This window comes from Carya illinoinensis, chromosome 7, assembly GCF_018687715.1.
Source record: "Carya illinoinensis cultivar Pawnee chromosome 7, C.illinoinensisPawnee_v1, whole genome shotgun sequence".
In the NCBI taxonomy this organism is placed as follows: domain Eukaryota; kingdom Viridiplantae; phylum Streptophyta; class Magnoliopsida; order Fagales; family Juglandaceae; genus Carya; species Carya illinoinensis.
In genome coordinates, this window is record NC_056758.1 from 3,640,541 (window position 1) to 3,662,825 (window position 22,285).

Here is a 22,285-nt window from a genome sequence, read left to right on the forward strand (position 1 = left end):
GTATAACAATTCTTAACTTGTGCTTCCCTCCAGAACAGAATTTCACTTGAAATTCTGCAATTTAGATCTCTCTTTCGATTATAATTATTAAAAAGCTCAACTGCATATATAGATGTGTTAAATCCGGTTTCTCTTTTAGAGAATATTGTGTGTAATTTAAGGAGAAGCATTGGGGGGAATATCCTCCAACAGCCAAATGTCTTGCAACTTTGGACGCTTCCAACAGTTTACCATGTAGAGGACACGATAACTGGTACATCAGAGGTGCGTGCCATTAATCGATCATATATCCAGGCAATAAATTATACAGAAATTATACCGATGGATTAAGAGCTTCTGAACGATCAGATCAAAGAAAAAAAGAGGTGAGAAATTACTGACAAAACTTGCTTTCGTTGCTCAGTTGGTTAGAGCACCCGCTTAGTAAGCGGGAGGTCTTGAGTAAGACTCTCAAAGAAAGCAGAGAAAGATGTCAATTTTTTTTTTTCAAATTCTGTTTCAGAGATCCCTGCATGTATGTAAATGTGTATGTAATGTGTATATATCCCTGTAACCCCACAGTTAGAGGTTCGGATAATCTCATTCCCCTCTGAAAAGCTTCAAGACATACAGACATCATCAGTTTACCATAGTTCAAAACAACCTTAATGAAAACTTCTTGTTCAATGTTCCTGCCATTTTGTCACGATTAAATTGCAGTAACTGCAAGTATCATGTCTGTCACTTTTCCCTCACATTCAAGCCTTGAATTTTTTTAGGCCTTCTCTGATGCTGAAGGTGCCTTCAGCAAAAGCCAAATCACTTCACGCGATTGCAAAATTAGGCTTAGGCAAGGAAAAAATAAACAGGCAATACAAGTTTTAATCCGAAACCTTAAACTTTCACTGTAATGAGTCTGTGAGACTGACTGCATGAATCATGAAAAGAACATATAGTAATGAATTGAGTTGAAATTACAACAAATGGTTTCCTTCTTTTTGAAGTTACAGAATCCGACACCCCAACCATTGCTTGCATGCCACCCCTAGAGTCACCCCAGGGTTAATCACTGATACATGCCAAAGAATTTCAAACTCCCGCCCCCTCAAGTGGAAGTCCCTTGCATGCCATGCCAGACCCAGTAATATTGGGCCAATCAGTTATTGGTAAATTAAATAGTTAGTAAAGAACCAGTAACATTGCTAAAAACTAGCTTAAATTGTTGTTCTTAGGGTTGGTCACATCTGAAAGATCTTTCAAGGAGACCAGAGAGATCCATTTTTAGGTCAAAAGTCAGCCTCTGAAGGACCAAAGACAACACCTTCACGTCTGACATGGCTCTATGAGCTGAACCAACCAACGGGATTTTATACGACTCTCGAAGGGCTTGCAATGAAACTCTAGAAGCTTTTGAGCCTGTAAACAAAATAAATAAGTCTTTAATACCTCTACAATAGAATGTCATGGGACATAAAACACGTTTCTAGGGAGGAGAAAGATTGACCTTTGGACTTCATCACCTCACGTCCCAAAGGAAGCGTATCCACAAATCGCCAATTCTGAGGAACTTCTGTGGAACAGCGACTAAATTCTTTATACAAAAAGGGTACATCAAAACTGCGAGCATTGTGAGCAACCCACAATACATAACCCCCAGGTTGTTGTCGGCTTCTGACATACTGCAGTAAGATTGGTATCAAGTCCTCCATCCTACCCAAAATTCACAAGAGCACTTTAACTGACTTTACACAAGTCTGAACTTTAACAAACAACAATAAGTAAAATAATGACATGATTTTGATAGATTGCCAATCACCTAACATATATAAACAAGCAGTTCTCCAGTCTGAGTGGAAAATAAGATGAAAATAAATAACCATGCAAGTCCATGGTGACAGGCGACGTCAGCTAGCCTAAGTGGTAAACCCTCATTGGCAAAGACCCAGAACCCTGAGTTCAAATCCTCTCCTCAAGGTAACTCACTAAAATCAGACCTCAGAGCCTTATAAAAGAGATTTAGCAACTTGAGAGACGTAAAGTGACAACTTACAGAGGCGATCTGAAAAAAATTAGATCAAACATTCGAACAAACGGCACATCATTTAGAACTATTAACCAACAAAATGTGCTGAAATGTGGCTGCAAGGTTGGGGAAGGACCAGAGAAAATTTCTTAGATAATACGAAGACAGACTAAGGCTGTTCTTACTACACTGAGTAATCATTACAGCATTGAAGTGCCTGGTTTCACCTTGCTGATTCCGAGCAACAAAACTTCCCTACCAGTAGACCAATAACAACATGAAAAATCTACATCAAAGAACCATATGCAAATAAGTTAAGAATAATGAAGCAAATCAATAAAGAATTGATAAAACAAGTCAAACTATTATTTTCTTTCTTTTTTGGTCAGTAAGTTTGCACACACACCCAACGGGTCTTGAACCCACAACATCACCCAATAGGGGAAGAAAGACTCATTCGAGGTAGAGCTCATCAGCTAAACTGGAGACTCTACCTGTCAAAGTCACAGCTTTACTGCATTCACCAGAACACTACAAAGGAAATAGAGATGGAAAACAATCAATTTCTAGCTAAACTAGACCTTCACATTCATGTTTTCTTGTCACATAAATTATATAGGCATAACATTATTTTGGATTCTGGAATTTGAAGGTACCTTTCAATATTTCTAGTTTAACATACCACCTTAGGATTTAGTATCAATTGTCAACTCTAGGCATCATTCAAAACATCCTTCACAGTTGGTGAAAGATATAAAGGCTAGTTCAGTCACACTTTACAGTACACACCTATGCAAGTCCAGACACGTACATAAACTGAGGTTCTTTCAAAGACTTGGCAGCCAAGCGAGAATTACTAAAGAGGTTTTTTCTCCCCATGATGAAAAAAACAATTCATGAAATGCACCTAAAAAATTAAAAGAAAAAAGAAAACAGGTATAGAGGCAATTAAATAACGAAAAAAAAAAAAAAAATCTTAGTTTCAAAAATCTTCACATAAATGGGTAATAAGTGAAATCCCACAATCATGCCAAGAAATGGTCTCAGACACAGACAAGTAGAAAATAATTATCACAAAATTTCAATTATTTGCATATAACAAGACACGCCATAAAAGCTGTGACATTTAATTCATTTTTTCCAGAGTCGTCTTCAAAAAACTATATCATATAAACATATATGTCAATGAGGTTGCATATCAAACAAATGGAATCCTTTGTCCCATAAGCAGAGACTTTTACTGGACAAACAACCCAAGGAAATAGTAAGCAAATTAATATAGAATACCTAGGAACATCAGGTCTGTTGACCTTACGGGTTGTAATGCCATGTATATGTGAATTTGGCACATTGCGTTGAGGGTTTACAAGTGTCTGGAAAGTGCTGTTTTCACCTCCCTGAAGATCTTGAAGTGCAATCTCAATGATCCGTTCATCTCTGCCAAAACCAGTAGTCTCAAGATCGAAGACAAGTACTGTCACAAGGCCAGCCAGGTCTTTATTTTCAGCAATCTTTTGTTGAATGTCAGAGTATTGAATTTTTTGGAATTGACTCGTCTCTTTTTTATTTACATTGAAGGTACCAATTTTTGGAACCGTTCCATCTAAAATTTCATTTCCAATGTTGCTTAGTTTGCTATGCTGGACAGTTTTGTTTTTTCCTGAATTTGTAGATACAGGTCTTTGTGACCATTTTTTATCGTGAGCTCTCTCAAGCCCATAGATTTTGGGACCAATCAGCTTAAAGCTAGTACTGTTACCATCATTCCTACTCAAGCTGTGAAAGCTTTCCCTCCGCACATTAGCTAAGGTGGGGATTCTGCATCTAGGAACTTGCAAGATGGAAAAGCACATGGAAGCTGTCCTCATCTGAATTCAAGAACTATAGCAAAGCAAGATTCGTATACAGGTGAAGAATTCCACGTAACATAAACAAATGGTTTTGACCTGTGGATGGAAAATGAAAGAAACAGATACAAGAATGAATGAATCTAGTTCAACCTCAAGCATTAGAGGAGCATAAAATAATATAGTTCAGTCAAGGAAGAGTGAGATACGTAAATGATAAACTATGTAATTTAAATTTAAAAGTCCAAGATTTCCAATCCCACAGCACTTGATTTTCAAAGTATGAAAATCTTTCTAAACTGGGGATTGTCATCAGGAAAAAAAAAAAAAAAAAAAAAACCCATCATCCAGAATAAAAAGCCATTTGAACTCTAAAATGGATATCATACACCAATTACAGTGTGAATGCTACAGGATCGTTCCACCACTCAAGTCCCACAAAAACCAGAATGAAAAGGCCTTTTAATCAGACAAAGAAAGGGTACCAACAAAAATCATGAGCATATTTCCATAACGTACAACTACAATGGTATTCCATCACAAATTTCAGCACAGTCAAATAATATTTCCACTTCTACCTTAAACAACAATCCTCCAATGCTAAATGAGAAAATGAACCCAAAAGCAAAACTTCACCTTATTGCTCATTTTGATATCTAAAGGCTTAAGAAAAAGGGAAGGCCCAAAGAAAATTAGCCCCATTGCATTTTAGTCGAAACCAAGCTGGATTAAAATAAAAGATTTAATTTTGTTACCATTCCATGAGTATTCTTAGCAAACAAGCAAGGGTCAAGGAGTGATCTGTTCCCAATTAAAAATTAGAGAAACAGTCTGTAGTTACAAAACAGAAAATCAATGAATACAATTAATCAAATTTCGAAACCTTATTCCCAACTACCACAAACCCATTATTAATGAGATGTTTAAACCAACCCTTGTCACAAAAGGTGACCCATTATCATAAAACCAATCTATCCTCTGAAGTACAGTTACATACTTCAAAACTACGACAAATAAAACACCCCATTTTAATAAAATGAATCGAACTCAATGACCCACGTATAATTGGCATATGAAGTGATCAAATTTAACAGAGCTAACTAATTTTTTAAAAGAAAACCAGTATTTCTTTTCTTTCTAAAACGCATACAATCTGACACAGGCACATACAGAAAAGATGAGATTCCACCAAATTTATATTGTTCGGTTCAAGTTGGTTTATTTGCCTTTTCATAGAACAGAAACAGATATCGAAATCAACTTCATTTCTAAGAAACTAAATATTGAAAAACATGTTCATAAAAATACGAAATGAAGATTAGAGAGAGAAAGAGAAAGAGATGGACATGCCTGGTAACTGTTTAAGATTGGAACATATAAAAAAGCGCATTAGCGAAAGATTCAAATGCGGTATTTATAGAAGTAGAGAGATAGAGAGAGATAGAGAGAGTTTATTTCGGAAGACGATTTTCAGATTGATAATTTTTGTGAGAGAAGAAAGGGTGACTGTGAGAAAATAAGAGAAGGAAAAATGGTAAAGAACCTTTTTTTTATTTTTATTTTTTGTGCTCCAGCGGCCAGCCGAAACTCTCGGATCGCATACCACGGTCCAGACTCCAGATTCATCTTCTGTCCGGTTTTTCCCAGTTGCCTGTCTCTCCTGTCTGTTCAATTAACATTCCCAATTAGGGCAAAAATCTCATTATTCCCGTGGCAGTATATAATAATTTTTTTATACTTTTTAATTATAATAATTGGTTTCTAATTTTCAATTAAGATATTATTTAAATAATTAAATTTACTTCTTTCAATATGTTGAAACTCATATATTTATAATAAAAAATATATAAATTATCTGAAAAATATATATATATTATAGTAAGATGTAATAAATATGAAAATGGTTGCTTGTCTTGAAATTATCAACACCATTGATTATGCAGATCTCTAGGGCACAAAACTTGGTGCTCCACCACATGACTTGATAAAGTCAATAGCTATGTATCTGTAACGTGAAGTTTTGCATATCTCTCTCTCTCTCAAAAAAATTGAAGAATTCTTTGCTTGAGATAGAAGGGTACGCAAGAAATTGGATTATGTGTTGATTAGGTAAAGTAAAGTTGTTGGGTTTTGAAGCTCTGATCTAACAGAAGATGGAGAAGAAGGTGATGAAGAGATAAATGTATCCAAAGTGGATGGCTAGGATCGAGTATAACCATTATTTAGAAGGAAATTTGTTGCCTTTCTTTCATTTTCACATGCTGGCTTCCCCTCACTCAATAACATTCCCAAGGACATTGCGTGTAACTATTGAAAGGAATCTTGCAAAGAATGCTTTTGTCCCATTTTGTTTTGTTTTAGGCCACACATGGATGAGATTTTATTCATTCTGCCAAATAAAAACAAAAATGAGAGTTCTTTTCCCATGTCGTTCCTTTCAATTATTTATTTGAATCTCAATAGGGAGTTTCTAGTTATGTTAAAGAGTTTTTTAAGTTATGTTATATACAACACTCTCGGCTTACATCATTATCTGCAGAATGTGAAATTATTATATTTTTTATTTTTTAAATTGAAAAATTTTTTATAGACGATGCCATATGAAAACAGCAATGGTAAAAGGTACAAGATATTTTTCATTTCATAAATCATCTGCAATTTTGTAGAGGTTTTGTGCGCCGAATAAAGAGCAACAGCAACACTTGAAAAACGAGAGAGATCCAGGCCCGTTTGACCTCAAACATCTGGACAATGTACAGAGACATTTTATTAGCAGATAGAGGCTTCGGCCCAAAAAAAGTGCCCCTTGGACCTCATGCCCTGCAGCATTCAGCTTAAGAGAGCCTTGCACTGCTGCAGTGCAGGATGCTTCTTCAGCGTTTCGAGTTCACAAAGTCAAATTTGGTTACATTTCAAACATCTTTTCATTAACAATTTCCACACACCATATCAGAACCATACATACATACAAAACGGCACATATCGAAATGAAAGATCATATATACCATTACTTCAGAGTGCATGTACATTATAATTAAAGATGTAACACCAAAGACAGGAGTATCATTCCCTAAACACTAACTATATGACTCCCTATTTCCCTAACTATTCCATTCATATTCTTCTGTATTTGAAAAACCCTAATAACATCAAAGGGGAGTTTCGATAAAGTAGTATAAAAGGACAACAAAAGGTATATGTGATGCAGTGTTGGTTGGTTGGTTGGTTGGTTGGTTAGGGGTTTTTTCTTTTTTTTCGGTTTTTTGTCTTGTGCCCTTTGTGTTCTTTTTACTCCTTCGGCTTTCAGGCAAAAACAGAACCACTGGACAGTGCCATAAGAGACCAGGCTGCTTGTTCCTCCTCCTTCAACTTCCTCCTCCTCTGCCACCTCTGTTTCTTCATCACTGATGGTGACCTTTGCAGCAACAAATCCTTACCCAACGCCATTAATTTCGTTTTCAAGGACACACTAAGGTCTCTGCCACCACCATTACCAGCAGTTATAGCAGTGAATGTGGTTGTATCAGCAGCAGTGGTGGTGATGGTAGCAGAAGAAGTACCATGACAGTGTGACTTGTCTCTTTTCCTGTATGATCCGTAGCTCAAACCCACCATAGAAATCCTCCTCTTCCTGTATCTGATCCCACAGGCGTTACATAATGACTGAAAAATGAGAGAAAAATACAAAGACATTAATCAAAAGGGTAGTAGTAACCCAATTCATCACCCAAAAAAGAAACTACCTACATAAAGTGAAAAAAAAAAACACGCAGAAATTAAGATCACCCGATGAAAAATCGCAAAAGAAATGCAGAACGATATTTACCCATGTAGTGACCAATAAAATAGGCCCAAAAATGCTTTAGTATATTTACAAACAGCAACTGAAAGAGAGAGAAAATAACCAAAAGATAACAAACCCCGAACAAATCAAAGATCAAAATCAACTGGGTAATGATCGTTGGCTTAAAAGTAACAACATCGATTGGAAGACAGCCAATGAAACACTTGAAGCCCGAGATAAATGAAAAACCGGGAAAATGAAATGAAGGAAAGAACCTTGGGCCCAGTAGGTCCCCCTCTCCACAAGGGGGTCTTCGTGGTCTTGCAATCGGCACAGCACTTCTTTTTCTCAGCCGTTATAGCCTGGGACAATGATTCCTGAATCATAACCAACAATGGTGTCATACATTCATACAAAAAACTCCCAAATAAAACCAGAGTAAACTTCGAAGTTTTATTTTTCTTTTGCTCTCTCAAGGAAGCATTGAAGGTATAAATAGTTCTGAAACACACCACATTTTCAATCCTATCCATCACGCCCATGAAACCCAGTTTCCCAAGAATTTGCAATTTCACCCAGAGAGAGGGAGAGAGGGACTGAAGCGAGAAACAGAAGCAATGAACAAACCCCCAAAACAGAGACTCTGGCATTCAGCGCAAAACAGAGAGAACGCTGCACTAAATAGGAACTGACATGCAAAACGCACCCGCGCACCCGCACACACAGAAACCGACAGAGAGTGCACAGTGGATATGCACAAAACCCTAGCCTCTAGGGTTTTTCCTTCTCGGAATGACGGAAATATCCTCGATCAGCAGAACATTTGGTGGCAGCACAACCGCCAAATTGTGGTGAGCGGCGGGGGCCACGTGTCAGCATGCACGGGTGGGGATGTCATTTTCGTACTCGCCCGCCTACAAAAATATGTCAGACTCGCGACACATTACACACTATGACCTAACCGATATTATACACCCATAAAATCATGTGGCATTTTTTAAGAACTCTTTCCCTTTCTGTTGAAGTTTGGATTAAATGATGTCTGTATCAAAAAGAAAGGAAATTGATGCAGGAAGAAGATGGTAATTGTATTAAACCCGAAACTCCTTTGTTGTATGGAAGATCCGAACAAAATGGTTCAAAAGCCTTAAAACCGTCGGCAAATGAACCCTCAAAATGGTTTAAAATGTACACCAACACCATGCTCGGACTAGATAGACCACCCCACGCACACCACACTGCCTGCAGTGCCACACAGAGAGAGAGAGAGAAGTGATGGGGATGGCTTCAAAAGCTCTTTCTCCAACGAAGCAGCAGATTAGTAGTACAGACCATACCCTTCAATTTAAGTCATGCTATCCCTTAAAAGACGAGCCTCCCTCCAAATCTCTCTCCCTCAAAAGCTGCAACTTTTCTGGGTAACACGAAATCATGCCAAGAATTGTCTCTTTGTATGCTTCTCCTTAACCAATGGACATGTCCCTACAGTTTTCATTCATGTATGGTCTGGTCTTTTGGTTTTTCATTCGAAATCAAACTTCTAAAATATAAAATCTCTCTGAGCAAATGAATTGTTCTATTTAGCCATTTCGGTTCTACTTTCTGTATGGAGAGGAAAGAAACAACGGGAAAGATAGGCAAGAAGAAAGGATATAGATGCCAAACACTATTTTATAACTCATTTTATAATCAATATAATTATGATACCTCGTTAATATAATTTCGATTTTACATAATTGTCCTTTACTTATAATAGAGTTGTAAATTCGTTATAAAACAGTTACAAACTTATTATTTTTAAGATGAAGTGTAGGCAAATAGAAGATGAGATCACATAAAATGATTGAACATAACTTAAATTTGCCTCCATTTTCATTGTATGGTGAAGCTTGATTGGCAATTTCAAGCACAATTTAAAGTTGCAGTTCTTCTACGGACAAGAAAATTCGTGTAGGGATTATGCACGAATAAGTTATTATGTCACGTCAAGTATAACTAAAGATTTAAAAAAAAAAATGACAATTACTCACAAGCTAAACTAGAAAGGCTAAAACTCAATACGAAAAAGTGTTCATCGTTCCCTGCCTAGTTCGCGTAGGAAAGTTTGTAGAACCTCGAGTTTATCATTCGAATCCATACTCTCACCACGAAGAACAACAATCCAAAATAAAGAACAAAATTTCTATTCCAAATCAAAGAAAACCTCGTTCTTATTATAATCTCACTTTCTTTTCCTCCCCATCTATTGCATTTCCAGACCAGCCCCCAAATATCTTCACAAGAAATACAAATTTATTTGATGGGATGGTGATTCTTTAGTGGAGGTTAGAAAGACAGGTGATGGGAAAGAGAGGAAAATAGAAAAATGTTATTTGATCTAGGAATAACAAATCCAGCTACTTCTCCTCTCACCTAAAAATGTTTTTTTGTTTTAGACAGATTATACCAAACGAAAAAAATTCTCACTTTCTATCCCTTACTCTTTGGAGTTTGTAAAACTCTCTCTCTCTCTACTTTTGCGAGATCAAGATTGAGATGACTCTCGTGCTCTGGGTTAAAGTTTTTGGGTTTATAAACCCATCTTAGATCTCAGCTGCACTTCAACGACAGTGGGAATGGAGGAGTGGATGAATTTGAATGGAAGAGGGACATGGAATAAGGAAACTGAACAGAGGTGTTCATGCGAAACGCACCATTTCATTTTCCACGTAGACGTTCCTACGAGATCCTTATGCTAAGTCTCCTACAAATATCATTTTCCTTAGTCATGCAATAATTAGAGTGTGGTTTGGCATTTAAATAAACAATCAAGGCTCCCACGTCTGAAGAAAAACCATTAAAATCGTTTGAACTGACCTTTACACAACCAATGGGCAAAACTGAAATCTCAATATAACCAAAATGATGAAGGGATGTCATTGCATACCAACTCTAAACAGTAAGTATTTCATGGCCATTGATATTACCTCGCTGATATTGGACAACTTGTAGTTTGGCTTCCTCAATGCGCTCAAGTTTGAAGGGTTCTTTTTTAATCAAATGAAGCTTTGCTATAGTATTTTTGAGCTTCCTCTATGCACTTGTTCAATTTATAAGAATTTTTTTTCTAATTAAATGAAGCTTACTTATAACATCTCTGATGTTCATTTATTCTTTGGGGTTGTTCAACAGAACAACCAAGTCCAATTCAAATATTGAAATCAAGCACTCTCGGACTTTATTTCTTCTTGACTTGTTCTAGTCTTTATGGGCATTGTTCATGTTCATCACTGCTCTTTCCCATAAAAAGAAACTGGATCTATCATATCTACCAATCGTTTACGCCAAGCTACTTTGACATAAGAATGCGAGTTCAAAGTTCATTCAAACATGTCATCCGTGGGTCTCTACCTCGTAAACATTTCTAACAAGAGTAAGCAGTAATTGTACACATCATCGTTTTAGGACAACTTATTTCCCATTCCGATGCTTAATGTTTCTCAGGGCCTCACACACGGCAAAGAAACTCTCGGAAGCTCCGTGGCACAGAAGATCGAGCACTTGACAGTAATTGTCGTTCTGCCCTCATCAAGGATACCTTTATATACTGATACAAAACTACCAGCACCAACCAAATTAGTAGAGAACCCCCATCTGTAGCTTTTAAGAGGCTTTGGTAAGATACATTCAAAATAGCATTCCTTAATAACTTGAAGTTGGCTCTTTTCTTCTTCTTTTTTTTTTTTTTTCCTAAATCAAGAGACAAACACAAAAACCAATATAGATGTGAGTCCTAGAGGACTGATTTGAGGTCGATTTCTTCTTGGACTCTACACTTTCGAATTTTTTTAAAAAAAAAACCCATGTATTGGCACCATACCCTCAAAATTCTTATAATAAAGATTCAAAATCTGCCACGAATTGGAATCCACAAAGAAATCTGTAGTTTTTCCTGACAAATTGTTCCGAGAAAGATCTAAAGTTTTGAATTCCTCTAGAGAAGTTTCCTGGCATGTATAGAAGCTCCAGCTTAACACAATTGCCAAGACTACTCGGAATTTCACTACATAACAAGCTCTCCAACACATTCAACTGACCTAAAATTTTTCAGGTGGAATGGTATTATTGAGATTATTATCGGAAAGATCTAACACGATCAGAGACTGACATTTGGCTAGACTTGAAGGCAGGCTTCCCTGAAATTTATTAGGGCTAAGAGATATAGACTGGTGGTTGGGAGTAATCGAGCTTGGAAAGCTACCCGAGAGATGGCTTTCATCTAATACGATCAAACACTTCACAACTTCTGTAATATTCCTTCCGAACGTTACAGGACAAAACCATCTACAACAAAAATTGGAGAAAATAACAGTGATGCCAAAAGTTCTTTTACGGGGCATTCATTTCTTCAAGTGCAATCCAAGCCGAATGATAAAACAAGCTAAGGCATCCCGGAAGTGTTATTTATATCAATAATACTGGGAACTCTTTACCTTCAATGCGTTTTAGACAGCTTTTCGTATCAAACAAGTAAAAATGGTATACCCCACATAATACAATTTCGACCCATAAGGATACAGAAAAAAATCAACACGTACAATACTAAGGAACGGAAAATTCCAATATCCCCCCCTTGTGGCTTGTACAACCTACAAGAGAGTTTTAGAGTGCAAAAATCACCCGACCTGACCTGACCTGACCTGACCTGACACCAGACAGACTCCACTTCTATGGCAACTGAACCAATAAAATCAACTTATGACAGACTCAACATCAACTTTATTGGAGAGCCCAATCACCCGGGATAACCGTTCCCCATATAAAGAACCCTGGCTTCACATCCATGTTGCATCGATAAATCCCAGTTCATCATATACGGTCCAAGTACCGTCCCCCCAACCAAAAATCCAGCCATTGCCGACACTCGGCCAGTCTGGCAACCCCAAAAAGCACGCCCGATACTTGACCAAAGAGGACCGACCCAAACAAGACTAGACACCTGACCTGACCCCAACTATTCTCCCACCGCCAAGTCCTGCTATAATTTAAAAAGAAATGATGTTGTGAGCATGGATACCGGCAAGAGCAAAAACTAATTGAATAAGAACACCACACAGGACTAGTAAAACACCAATGAAAGGATACCTTCAGTTGAAGTTAAATCCACCAGAAGGAACAGAAGGGATCTCGCTCCCTCCAAAGTTGAATGCAGACTGGGGAGCATCACCTGGTGGCATTGTATCATCCTCTTCCTCCAACCAGTATGTCTCAAGAATCTTAACAGCCTTCTCATAAATCTCAGTGTTGTCGTGACTCTGGAGATTCTCAATTTTCTCTAGTCCCTCGGCATCATCAATCATTTGAGCATAGAAATTGACATCTCCAGTAGTTCCCAAATTCTTGTCGGCTTCTCCTACCTTCAATATGTTTTCAAGCCCTTCCAAACAAACTGTTACAATCCTTGGATCAGGGCAGATAAGAAGATCACACAGAGGCTTGATACATCCTTGATCTACTAAATACCTGTAAATGACAAGGACACAAAATTTAAAGGCCATACATATTTGCAGAGAAAAAATAAGGTACAAAAAACATATGTTGCATACTTGATTTGTTCATGAGAGCCACCAGATGTTGCATTTGAGATTGCCCATGCAGCCTCTTTCCTAATATCAAACTCAGCATTTTGAAGCAGATGAACAAGAGGGGCAATAATATTAGCCTCAACGACAGCCTGTAACATAAGGTAACCCACCATTTTGACGTCATGGTTGATGGAAATTGTGTATACCATTGTAAATAATAAAACCTAGACAAGCGTAACTACAACTAAGAGAGGACAGATAAATTTTTTTTGGTAAGTGAGAGAGGACAGATAAATTCATTCTGCAAAAGCTGGGATATATAAGTAACCTGAATCTGCTCCTTGTTACCAGCAGTGATATTCGAAATAGTCCAGCAAGCTTCCTTCTTGATGCTCTTTTTATAATTATTGGTCAAGAGGTTCAAAAGACAAGGCAGGGCATTGTGGTTGATAATAACCTGAGCAGCATCAGCATTCATTAGTTGAATAGAGACAAAGATTTAGACTCAAAGAACAAGATTTTCAGTTGGAGAGGTAGTGTACAAATTAGAGAGAGAGAGAGAGAGAGAGAGAGAGAGAGAGAGAGAGAGAGCATCACTTGACAAGGGAAGGGAGTGCAGCAGCCATCATGCTTTTTTCAATTTGATATATTGATCATTTTATGCCATGTTAGTACTTAGTACAGGAAATATTGCAGAATGCCAGAGAAATTTGTCTGCTTTTCAAAAGGCCATGAAGCCTTAAAAAGTAAAGGGTGACGTCCCTAAAGCCTCATTATAAACAAGAATAAAAGAACGAAATAGAAAAAGAAGGAAGCTAGCTTATTAATCATGTCAAGCAAAGCCCGCGCCCAATCCAATTATTAAAAAAAAAAAAAAAAAAAACTTGTATTTGTGTTTACATCTTCCGTTTAGAAAGAAAAAAAATTTAATTTCGAAAAAGGATAAAAGTAAACTATTTCTTTGCACATGCCTAATTCAATTCCAATTAGGATCAAACTATGGACTGATCTAATACAGTACATAACCTTGCAAAAGAATCAGCAGTTAAGTTCAGTTCCCCGCAGACAAATGTCAGCACCATTATTTGAAACATCACTCCATTCACAAGTCTCGACTTAATAGATGCCTTGGAATTCAAAAGCGCTAGGGAAGAAAAATATTCTTAAAGTGTTTACTGAAACCTAAAATATTAATTATATTTTGTCAAAGAAAGAGAAATTTCATTAAAATACAACTGAGTTGACATCCTATCAGTGTTATGCACATATGATAAAATATCAATTTTAATTAAAGAACTGAACTATATTTCTGCCCCCTCCCGAAGCATGGTGGAATTTTAGAAAGAGAGTGAAATCGAAACATTTCAAGGTACAGAAAGTTCCAATACCTGAGTCTGCATATCATCTCCGGTGACAATATTTCCAACTGTACGAAGAGCAGGAATGAGAACTGAGGGAGACGGGTGGCTAAAAAATGGAAAGAAAGTTTAGAATTTGATGGAAAAATTAACAGGTTAAAACACCTCCTGCTACAGGGAAAACAAGATGAATCAACAAAGTTGAAAATTAAACACTCACAGTAAGAGCTCAACGAGCCGAGGACAAACACCTGCTTCAATAACAGCTTGAATTTTGTCATTTGTACCATCAGAAAGATACGAGAGTGCCCAACAAGCATCAGTCAAGACTTCTTCATCATTTGAATGAATAAGGCGTGCAAGAGCTGGGAGCGCTGGCTTAACCTGAGCAATATACCATAAAAAGAAATAATTAACAACCTAGTGGTCCACACAATACATAACAACAACAGTGGTCAATAAAAATCCATCCCCCGAGAGAAATAACAATGACGTTTCAACAACCATAACGCCTCTTATTAAATTTCACGTTCCTTATATATATCCCAATTTAAATGTCTTACTTTTAATTTTTCGATGTCCAATTTCTCTACTAAAAGTTTTTAACACTTCAATTTCCTATAATATAGCAAACCGCATTCTATAATAGTCATCGCCCCTCTCATACGAAGTAAAGGAAATTTTAGAAAGATCAGTACATTTTTACAAATAATAATGCCATTTCAAACTAGGATATTTAAAAGTTTTTACAACTAAGATAATTATATTAATGGAGAGTAAATACCAAACAGCAAAGAAACTAAATAAAAATCAAATCTACCCACATAATTTAAGTTACACAGCATCTCAGATATCCAACCTGATCAAAAGGAGGTTGGGGCTTGCCTCGGCAAAAATTTGAGAGTGTCCACGTAGCATTTCTCAGCATAGAAAGCTTGGCATGCTCATTCAATTGTGCCAGCAATGGAAGCAAAGCTCCATGGCCAAGGACAAGATCGCGACATCTAGGAGAATCACCGGCAACATTTCCCAATGCCCACACAGCCTATAAATTGAAAATAATAAAAAAAGGGAGGGATGGGTTCATGTTAAACTTTACTTGAAAATGCAAGTTTCAATTAACTACAGAGAATACAGCAGAAAGTATAAAAGGTAAACCCATAAATCATATATATACCTGCTCACGGACATCATCACTAGGAGAACCAAGAAGTTTGACAAATATTGGGACTGCCCCATGATCAATTACCACCTTAGTGTTTTCAGATGTCCCGGAAGCAATGTTAGTGAGAGCCCAAGCTGCCTCAAACTGAAGGAAGTTTCAACCAATAATTCCGCTAAGTTCATGGTCACATGTAAAAATATAGAATAGCTAATTGATAGCATGCAATAAACCTGAAGCTGTGGGAAGTCCTCCCTGACAAGAAACTCAACAAAGCGAGGAACAACACCTGACTGTATCACTTCCTCTATTGGAGGGCTGCGCTCTACAAAAAAAAGACTAGTAAATGGTTGTATCAAATAAACATGTTCGACAAATGCATGGACAGACCAATTTCTCACCAATTGAAAGCAATTTCCTGAACTGAGTAGTTGCCTCAAGCTGTAGATTACTATCATCACTCCAAACTCCAGCAACCATGGATGGCAGATGTTCTAACTGCAACCAAACAACTCAACCAACATTATAATAATAATCACCAATAACACAAATAACTACCACTGGAACAATTTCAAATAAGTATAATTTTGAAAATTTGGGCAGAAATTCATCAGAATGACAAAACTCCATGCAAGAAAAGACTTCAAGCATGATAAGACAACCCTTAGTGCACTCAGCAACAAGCCAACTTGTATAAAAAAATACCAAGCCCTTCTCAAAGCGGCAATGAAAGAAATATTTCCTACACCTTTTGTTATTGGCAAGTTACACATATGACTAATAGATCTTGACCCTCTTACCTCACCTTCCACCCCATTCTCCTTATTTGGTATTCCATAAGTTGGACTCAAAACTTACAGTCATGGAGGTCACAAACCTTATTGAAAAAAATATCCAACAAACCCAACCATCATGAACTTGAAGGCCCAAAACCACCAGCATCAGTTCAATGCTAAGGCAAAAATATAATAACAAAACCCATCAACAGCAGTGCTGCTAAGCTTACAAACCCTTGCAATCACTATATCAAATTCAAGAAAACCCATTCCTTGCAATAGCCGTACACCAACAATAGTCAATTCAATTGAGCGCACAATTCAAAAAGTCATGATTATACCCCTTCATTACTAAATTCAAACCCCAATGTAATCACCACTCACCAATCCTTACAATCACATAAAATAAAATCCAACTAAAGCAACAATAATAAATTCAACCAAAGCCTAATTTCAAAACAAATCCACAAAACTCATCCTCATTTCAACTGCATAAGACTAAATCCAAGAGCCTACCCAGTCACCAAGCTCACAAAGCCTTGCACTCATTTGAAAAAATTCAAACAAAATACTGATATTCAATTCAATTAAGCCCTAACTTAAAAAAAAATAAATAAATAAAAAATAAAAAATAAAAAAAAAATTCATCACCGTTTTAATTATATGTGAGAGAAATACGATGTAATACATAATCAACTCTATCAACTACACAAAATCCAAATCAAAACAGAGTCAACTAAATAAAAAGTATCAATTTAAGTAATAAATAAACAATATGATCCTCATTTTAACTCTATTCCACTAAAGCAAAAGGGCAAGTAATAGCCAAGCTTATAAAAGCAAACCCATTAACAAACAAAGAATTCAACTAAAGCACTGTGAACCAATCCAAAGAAGCCCAGGCCAAAAGTAAATTCATCAAAACCTTTAATTTAAGTAAACAATACCCACATAAAAACTAAATCACATCCAACCAAACCCTAACTCCCAACCAAATTTATCAAAGTTGTAGAATCATACTAAAACAGCAAAATGAATCCAACCTCCATCAAGACCTTCATAAGTAAAACAATATTCAGCTAAAACACCAATGAACAATTCAATTAAACACTAATCCCCCAATCAAACTCATCCAAATCATAAAAATTGAACTGAAACACCGAAACACCGATCCAATCAAACCATAAATTAAAGAAAATTCAGACGATACCTTTTGTGTACACTTAAACAACATCCAGATAAAACACCAATACATGATCCAACCAAACCCTAATCCCCCACCAAATTCATCAAATTCATAGAATGGAACTGGAAGACCTAAAAACCAATCCAACTTGAAACCTAACTTAGACTAATTTCCATCGAAAGCCTTACAGGTAAAAAAAAAAAAACCATCATCCAGCTAAAGCAACGATTAAACGATCCAACCAAACCCTAACTCCGAAAAGGAAATTCATCCAAGTCATAGAACAGACTTAGAGCTGTATGAAGCGATCGGAAAATAACCTAATAGGAAGTTGAATGGAAAATGGTGATGGCTGTGGTAGTGAGGCTGGGCATACCTTCTTTTCGACGGCGGAGGAGTGGAAAGAGGAAGCGAGGTTCTGGACCTGGAGGCCCTCACGGCGTTTCTTGAGCAAGCTCTCTTCCCTACGGCTCTTTCGGATCTCAACCATGTTGTCCTCCCTCCGCCGTCGCCCCTCCTCCGCGTCCACTGCCACCTTGTACCGGTTGCGACGCACCTCCGTCCTCGCGCTCGGTCTCAGCGACATCGTTTACTTCCGGAAGACTTCAGTAAAAAAAAAAAAAGTATTGAACCAAAAAACTCAAGAAACAATAGAGATAACCAAGAAATGGAATTCAGGAAGAGCTACTAAAGTCTGTATGTGTCGGGGTGATCGAGAGGTTTGCGAAGAACAGAGTGGGGTTATATATAGCGTTTTGTTTTGTGGAGGGGGTGGAAGGAAACGAGGCTCGGATCGGCGAAGATTTACGGTTGTGCCACTCGGGTTAACTTCTATAGATAATTTGACGTTTACTTTTTAACTTTAAAAAATACTTTATCCATAAAAATAAAATAAAAAAACACAAATATAAATTTCTCACAAAATAATTATATAAAAATAAATTCACACGCGACATTATGAAATTATATATCATTTTATACATTTATTTTTATATAATTTCTTAATATATATAATAGTTTTCTTTTATTTTTAGAGTAATAGCGTTTCAAATGCCTCTATACTATAGACTATTTATTTGATATAATTTAATTTATAGAATTTAAAATTTATTTTTTAAAATTAAATTATACTACATGATATGGTATAATTTAAAGACATTTAAATATAATTATTTTTATTATTTTTATTTTTCTCCAGTAAAAAGGATGGTGGCTTGGAACTAGATTTACACTGGAACCACACGATGTCGTTTTCAGTTGGACCCTACCTATCAATTATAGGAAGACCCAGTCTCCAGGTCCCCGCGCTTCCCAAGGTATATACCATATAGCCCAACGGTCCACGAACCATGAAATTTCCTTGTTAATGTTGACAGCATAGTTTATAATATATTATTTTTGTTGAATTCATGCTTGGGATTTTTCTAGATTTCATGAAATTGTTATTAATGTTGGACTTGGATCTAGTGTTCTCAATTGAATTATAAGTCTTAGAGTGAAAGAGAAATAAACACATAAAATAAATCTCACAATATTTATAAATATTCGAATTAATTTTTGTACCAATATTAAATGTACAAACACTACTATGAAATCCACTTCATATCTATCTTTCACTCTAAACCCTAGAGTCCGTTTGGGATCTCAATTCATTATTGTCATCATCACTACCATTGCTTTTTTACATCATAACACAACTAATCCATACCTCGTCAATATAGCAAATTAATGTGTATGAGATTTCTTCCATTGCAAGTTCTTCAAACCCAAAAAAATAAAAAATAAAAAGCTCTCATTATATGCTAGTTGGACCCAATTAATACAGTTAATTAAGAGGACATTGCCTTGTTTGTAGGTTAAAGTCAATGCTATAAATTAGCCCAACAACTAGTTTTGTCAAACCTAGACATTTATTAAGCATTGGTTGGCTTAAGGAGCTTGCACCTTTTTTTTTTTTTTTTTTTGATAATCAAAAACTTAATTAAAAAACACCAATACATCAATTGTTATCAAACCATAAAGAATAATGAACAAAAGAAGGAATCTGCTTCCACCAAACATTAATATTTACAATGTTCCAACCATATCTAGATAAGGAATGAGCTACCTCATTCCCTATCCTATTGACATGTGCCACTTGAACTTCCTGAAAATGTAGAAATAAATGCTTGATCTCATCGACCAAATTACCAGCACTAGCATATGAGGCTTCTGTGGATTGCAGCTCCTGAACCACACTAAGATAGCCTGTTTCAATGATCAATTTTGGAATGCCTAGTGGAATGCAAAACTCTATCCCTCTCAACACAGCAATGGCCTCAATCGTTGCTGCCTCATCCACCTCAGTCTCAGTTTTGCTAGCAGCCATCAAAACAACTCCATTTTTATATCGCAAAACAGCCCCAATGCCAGCTTTCTTTTGATTCACAAAAATTGTCCCATCCACATTGACTTTAAGAAACCCATCTGGTGGAGCTTGCCACTTAGATATCTGTTGTAGTTGCTGCCTTGATGTAATAGCTCGCACATCATTGAATGCCTTGGATTGATATAGCATGCTCAGCAACTTGCACAAGTTGTATTATATTCTGCTCCATTACATTTGATTTCTTTTGTAACATGAACTCCAACAAAGGACAAAGAACAAAGTTAAATCTATCTCACTGCCTTGCATCAGAATCCTTTGTACAGTTTGAGTAAAACTTAGAGAAGAATGAAAAAAATTGAACAATGGGAAGAATTTCTGCCAAACAATCTAATTAGTAGGAAAATTTAACAAAGCATGAGTAATATCTTCCTCATTATCCAAGTAAAAACAGCATAGAGATTCCACCTCCACCTTTTTCCTCCTAAGGTTCACAAGAGTGGGCAAAATGTCCTTACAAGCTTTCCAAGCAAACATATTAATTTTCCTAGGGACAATTGCACCTTGCTTGCTAGATAAGGCATCAATTCCCATATTCCAACTAAGAGAATTAGGTTGTATTTGGGTAGTGAGGTAATCTCATATATTTTTTGAATAGTAGTAAAAAGTATGTGAAAAATAATAGTAAAATAATTAATAGTAGTGAAATATTATAAGCCTTAATGCATAATTGCATGATTGTTCTTATGTTTTAATGAAGAATCCCAAACCAATTATTTTGCCAACCATTGTTTGGACAATACCCAAATTAGTAAGATTAAGAGCAATGTTAATGGATTATGTACATGTAAAGGATACTTTTGATGAATATAAGATGAATTTAAATTTTGGCTATTTCATTTACATAAGTCTCCATATTGGAATAGTTAATTTTTCATTATATAACAATAAAATAATATAAGATGAATTTGACTTGGCTATTCACATCAAATCTCCACATTGGATTATCTATTTATTTATTATATAGTAATGAGTAATTAATAATTTAAAAAATATTTAATTTTTTTAATTATTAATTTATTTTATTTTATCATATTTTACTATTCTATCTATTAATAAAATATTATATTATTAACATATAATAGACTATTATATGTTAATTAGTCTATTATATGTTAATTAGTAATCATATTCTAATTAAATTGTGTAGATGTTTGTGGATGTAAATAGAGATAAAAGAGAGTTATAAAAAAAATAATAAAATAAACATTTGATATATGTACAATATCTATCAAATTTGCTTTTAATTTTAGATTTACTGTAACTAAAAGCTACTGTATCGAAACTTTGGATAATCCAATGTGATAGTTTTTTAGGTCCTATTAGGCATTTGAAGATGTTTTTTTATATTTGGCTATTCCACTAACAATGCTCTAACAGTAATCCTTTGTCTCTATCCATGTTAAGGAACCAACAAGCCAGTTGTTGTTTGAGTTGGAAAATATCAGTTCTTAGAATCAAATCAAATCAAAAGTTACCCCAAATGGAACATCAAATAAGAGCAACATATGATTTTGCTAGTTCAAATTGGATGGTTGAGTTTCGGAAAAAGATAGATACATTATGTAGAATTGTAGATCCTATTACATTTTCGTATACAATGAACTTTCAGTAAATATTTAAAGTTGTGTCTATCTCTTTATATTTGATTATCCAACTCGATTAATAAACCAAACAGTATATATAAAAAGTCTTCTATTGAAAATCACCATGACTATGTTGTTTCAACTAAACACGTAAATCCTTACATCTATTCATTGATTTTTTCTAAGATTATTTTAATTAAGAAAATACTACGTACCATCCTCTTATTCTATTCGTATCTTAACCTGACGTGATTGTATTGTTCATCAACTTTTGACTGTATGCTTTCAGGTCTCAAGAATGGCATTTTCAAGACATGTCATTGTCATAGAGAAACTCAACGACGAGATTTTAAGAATGTCCCCTTTCGTTGATATTGTCATAATTTTAGACTATGGATGCTAAACAAGTGATAGATTTGGAGCTATTTACTTATCCATATTGGCACACCTCCATGAGGGCTTAATAACATCATACTCGAGGACTAATGATATATATATATATATATAAAAGGTATCGATTTTGGCATACATGTCAAAAGTTAACATAAAGTGAGACTACCTTCAACAATATTCGTATTGAACCAAAAACCCTTGA

General features: G+C 35.8%; 3 protein-coding genes across 6 annotated transcripts; all 3 read right to left on the bottom strand.

Moving 5' to 3' along the window:
- Window positions 1–919: 919 nt before the first annotated feature.
- Window positions 920–5,540, bottom strand: LOC122316665 (exonuclease DPD1, chloroplastic/mitochondrial). 2 transcript variants are annotated; one of them, XM_043133366.1, is made up of 4 exons: window positions 5,393–5,540; window positions 3,290–3,948; window positions 1,484–1,689; window positions 920–1,395 (listed from the first exon to the last, which is right to left on the bottom strand). In XM_043133366.1, exons 2-4 carry the CDS (start codon window positions 3,868–3,870, stop codon window positions 1,208–1,210), a joined length of 975 nt encoding a protein of 324 aa, XP_042989300.1. In that variant the 5' UTR covers window positions 3,871–3,948; window positions 5,393–5,540; the 3' UTR covers window positions 920–1,207. The 2 variants fall into 2 exon arrangements, with proteins under 2 accessions (XP_042989300.1, XP_042989299.1); XM_043133365.1 differs by lacking the exon at window positions 5,393–5,540 and adding an exon at window positions 5,200–5,382.
- Window positions 5,541–6,829: 1,289 nt separating this feature from the next.
- On the bottom strand, window positions 6,830–9,388 carry LOC122315690 (GATA transcription factor 16-like). Of its 2 annotated transcripts, XM_043131772.1 has the most exons (3): window positions 8,146–9,377; window positions 7,909–8,010; window positions 6,830–7,512 (listed from the first exon to the last, which is right to left on the bottom strand). In XM_043131772.1, exons 1-3 carry the CDS (start codon window positions 8,281–8,283, stop codon window positions 7,153–7,155), a joined length of 600 nt encoding a protein of 199 aa, XP_042987706.1. In that variant the 5' UTR covers window positions 8,284–9,377; the 3' UTR covers window positions 6,830–7,152. The 2 variants fall into 2 exon arrangements, with proteins under 2 accessions (XP_042987706.1, XP_042987705.1); XM_043131771.1 differs by having other exon boundaries at window positions 7,909–9,388.
- Window positions 9,389–12,044: 2,656 nt separating this feature from the next.
- On the bottom strand, window positions 12,045–18,407 carry LOC122315688 (importin subunit alpha-1-like). Of its 2 annotated transcripts, none has more exons than XM_043131769.1 (11): window positions 18,056–18,407; window positions 16,119–16,215; window positions 15,951–16,042; window positions 15,733–15,864; window positions 15,415–15,600; window positions 14,776–14,939; window positions 14,586–14,664; window positions 13,526–13,654; window positions 13,219–13,346; window positions 12,758–13,135; window positions 12,045–12,647 (listed from the first exon to the last, which is right to left on the bottom strand). In XM_043131769.1, the coding sequence occupies exons 1-10, from the start codon at window positions 18,263–18,265 to the stop codon at window positions 12,760–12,762; spliced, it is 1,593 nt and encodes a 530-aa protein (XP_042987703.1). In that variant the 5' UTR covers window positions 18,266–18,407; the 3' UTR covers window positions 12,045–12,647; window positions 12,758–12,759. The 2 variants fall into 2 exon arrangements, with proteins under 2 accessions (XP_042987703.1, XP_042987704.1); XM_043131770.1 differs by having other exon boundaries at window positions 12,045–12,650.
- Between the last annotated feature and the right edge of the window lie 3,878 nt (window positions 18,408–22,285).

Excerpts from the sequence above, each read along its gene's own strand:
- LOC122316665 (XM_043133366.1), bottom strand. The coding sequence starts at position 3,870 with ATGAGGACAGCTTCCATGTGCTTTTCCATCTTGCAAGTTCCTAGATGC. Across the intron at positions 1,690-3,289 it reads AACAGACCTGATGTTCCTAG|GATGGAGGACTTGATACCAA; the intron begins GTATTCTATATT and ends AATTTTGGGTAG. Across the intron at positions 1,396-1,483 it reads TGAGGTGATGAAGTCCAAAG|GCTCAAAAGCTTCTAGAGTT; the intron begins GTCAATCTTTCT and ends TTTTGTTTACAG.
- LOC122315690 (XM_043131771.1), bottom strand. The coding sequence starts at position 8,283 with ATGCCAGAGTCTCTGTTTTGGGGGTTTGTTCATTGCTTCTGTTTCTCG. Across the intron at positions 7,513-7,908 it reads GGGGACCTACTGGGCCCAAG|TCATTATGTAACGCCTGTGG; the intron begins GTTCTTTCCTTC and ends CTCATTTTTCAG.
- LOC122315688 (XM_043131769.1), bottom strand. The coding sequence starts at position 18,265 with ATGTCGCTGAGACCGAGCGCGAGGACGGAGGTGCGTCGCAACCGGTAC. Across the intron at positions 15,865-15,950 it reads AGGACTTCCCACAGCTTCAG|TTTGAGGCAGCTTGGGCTCT; the intron begins GTTTATTGCATG and ends AACTTCCTTCAG. Across the intron at positions 13,347-13,525 it reads GTAACAAGGAGCAGATTCAG|GCTGTCGTTGAGGCTAATAT; the intron begins GTTACTTATATA and ends CTTATGTTACAG.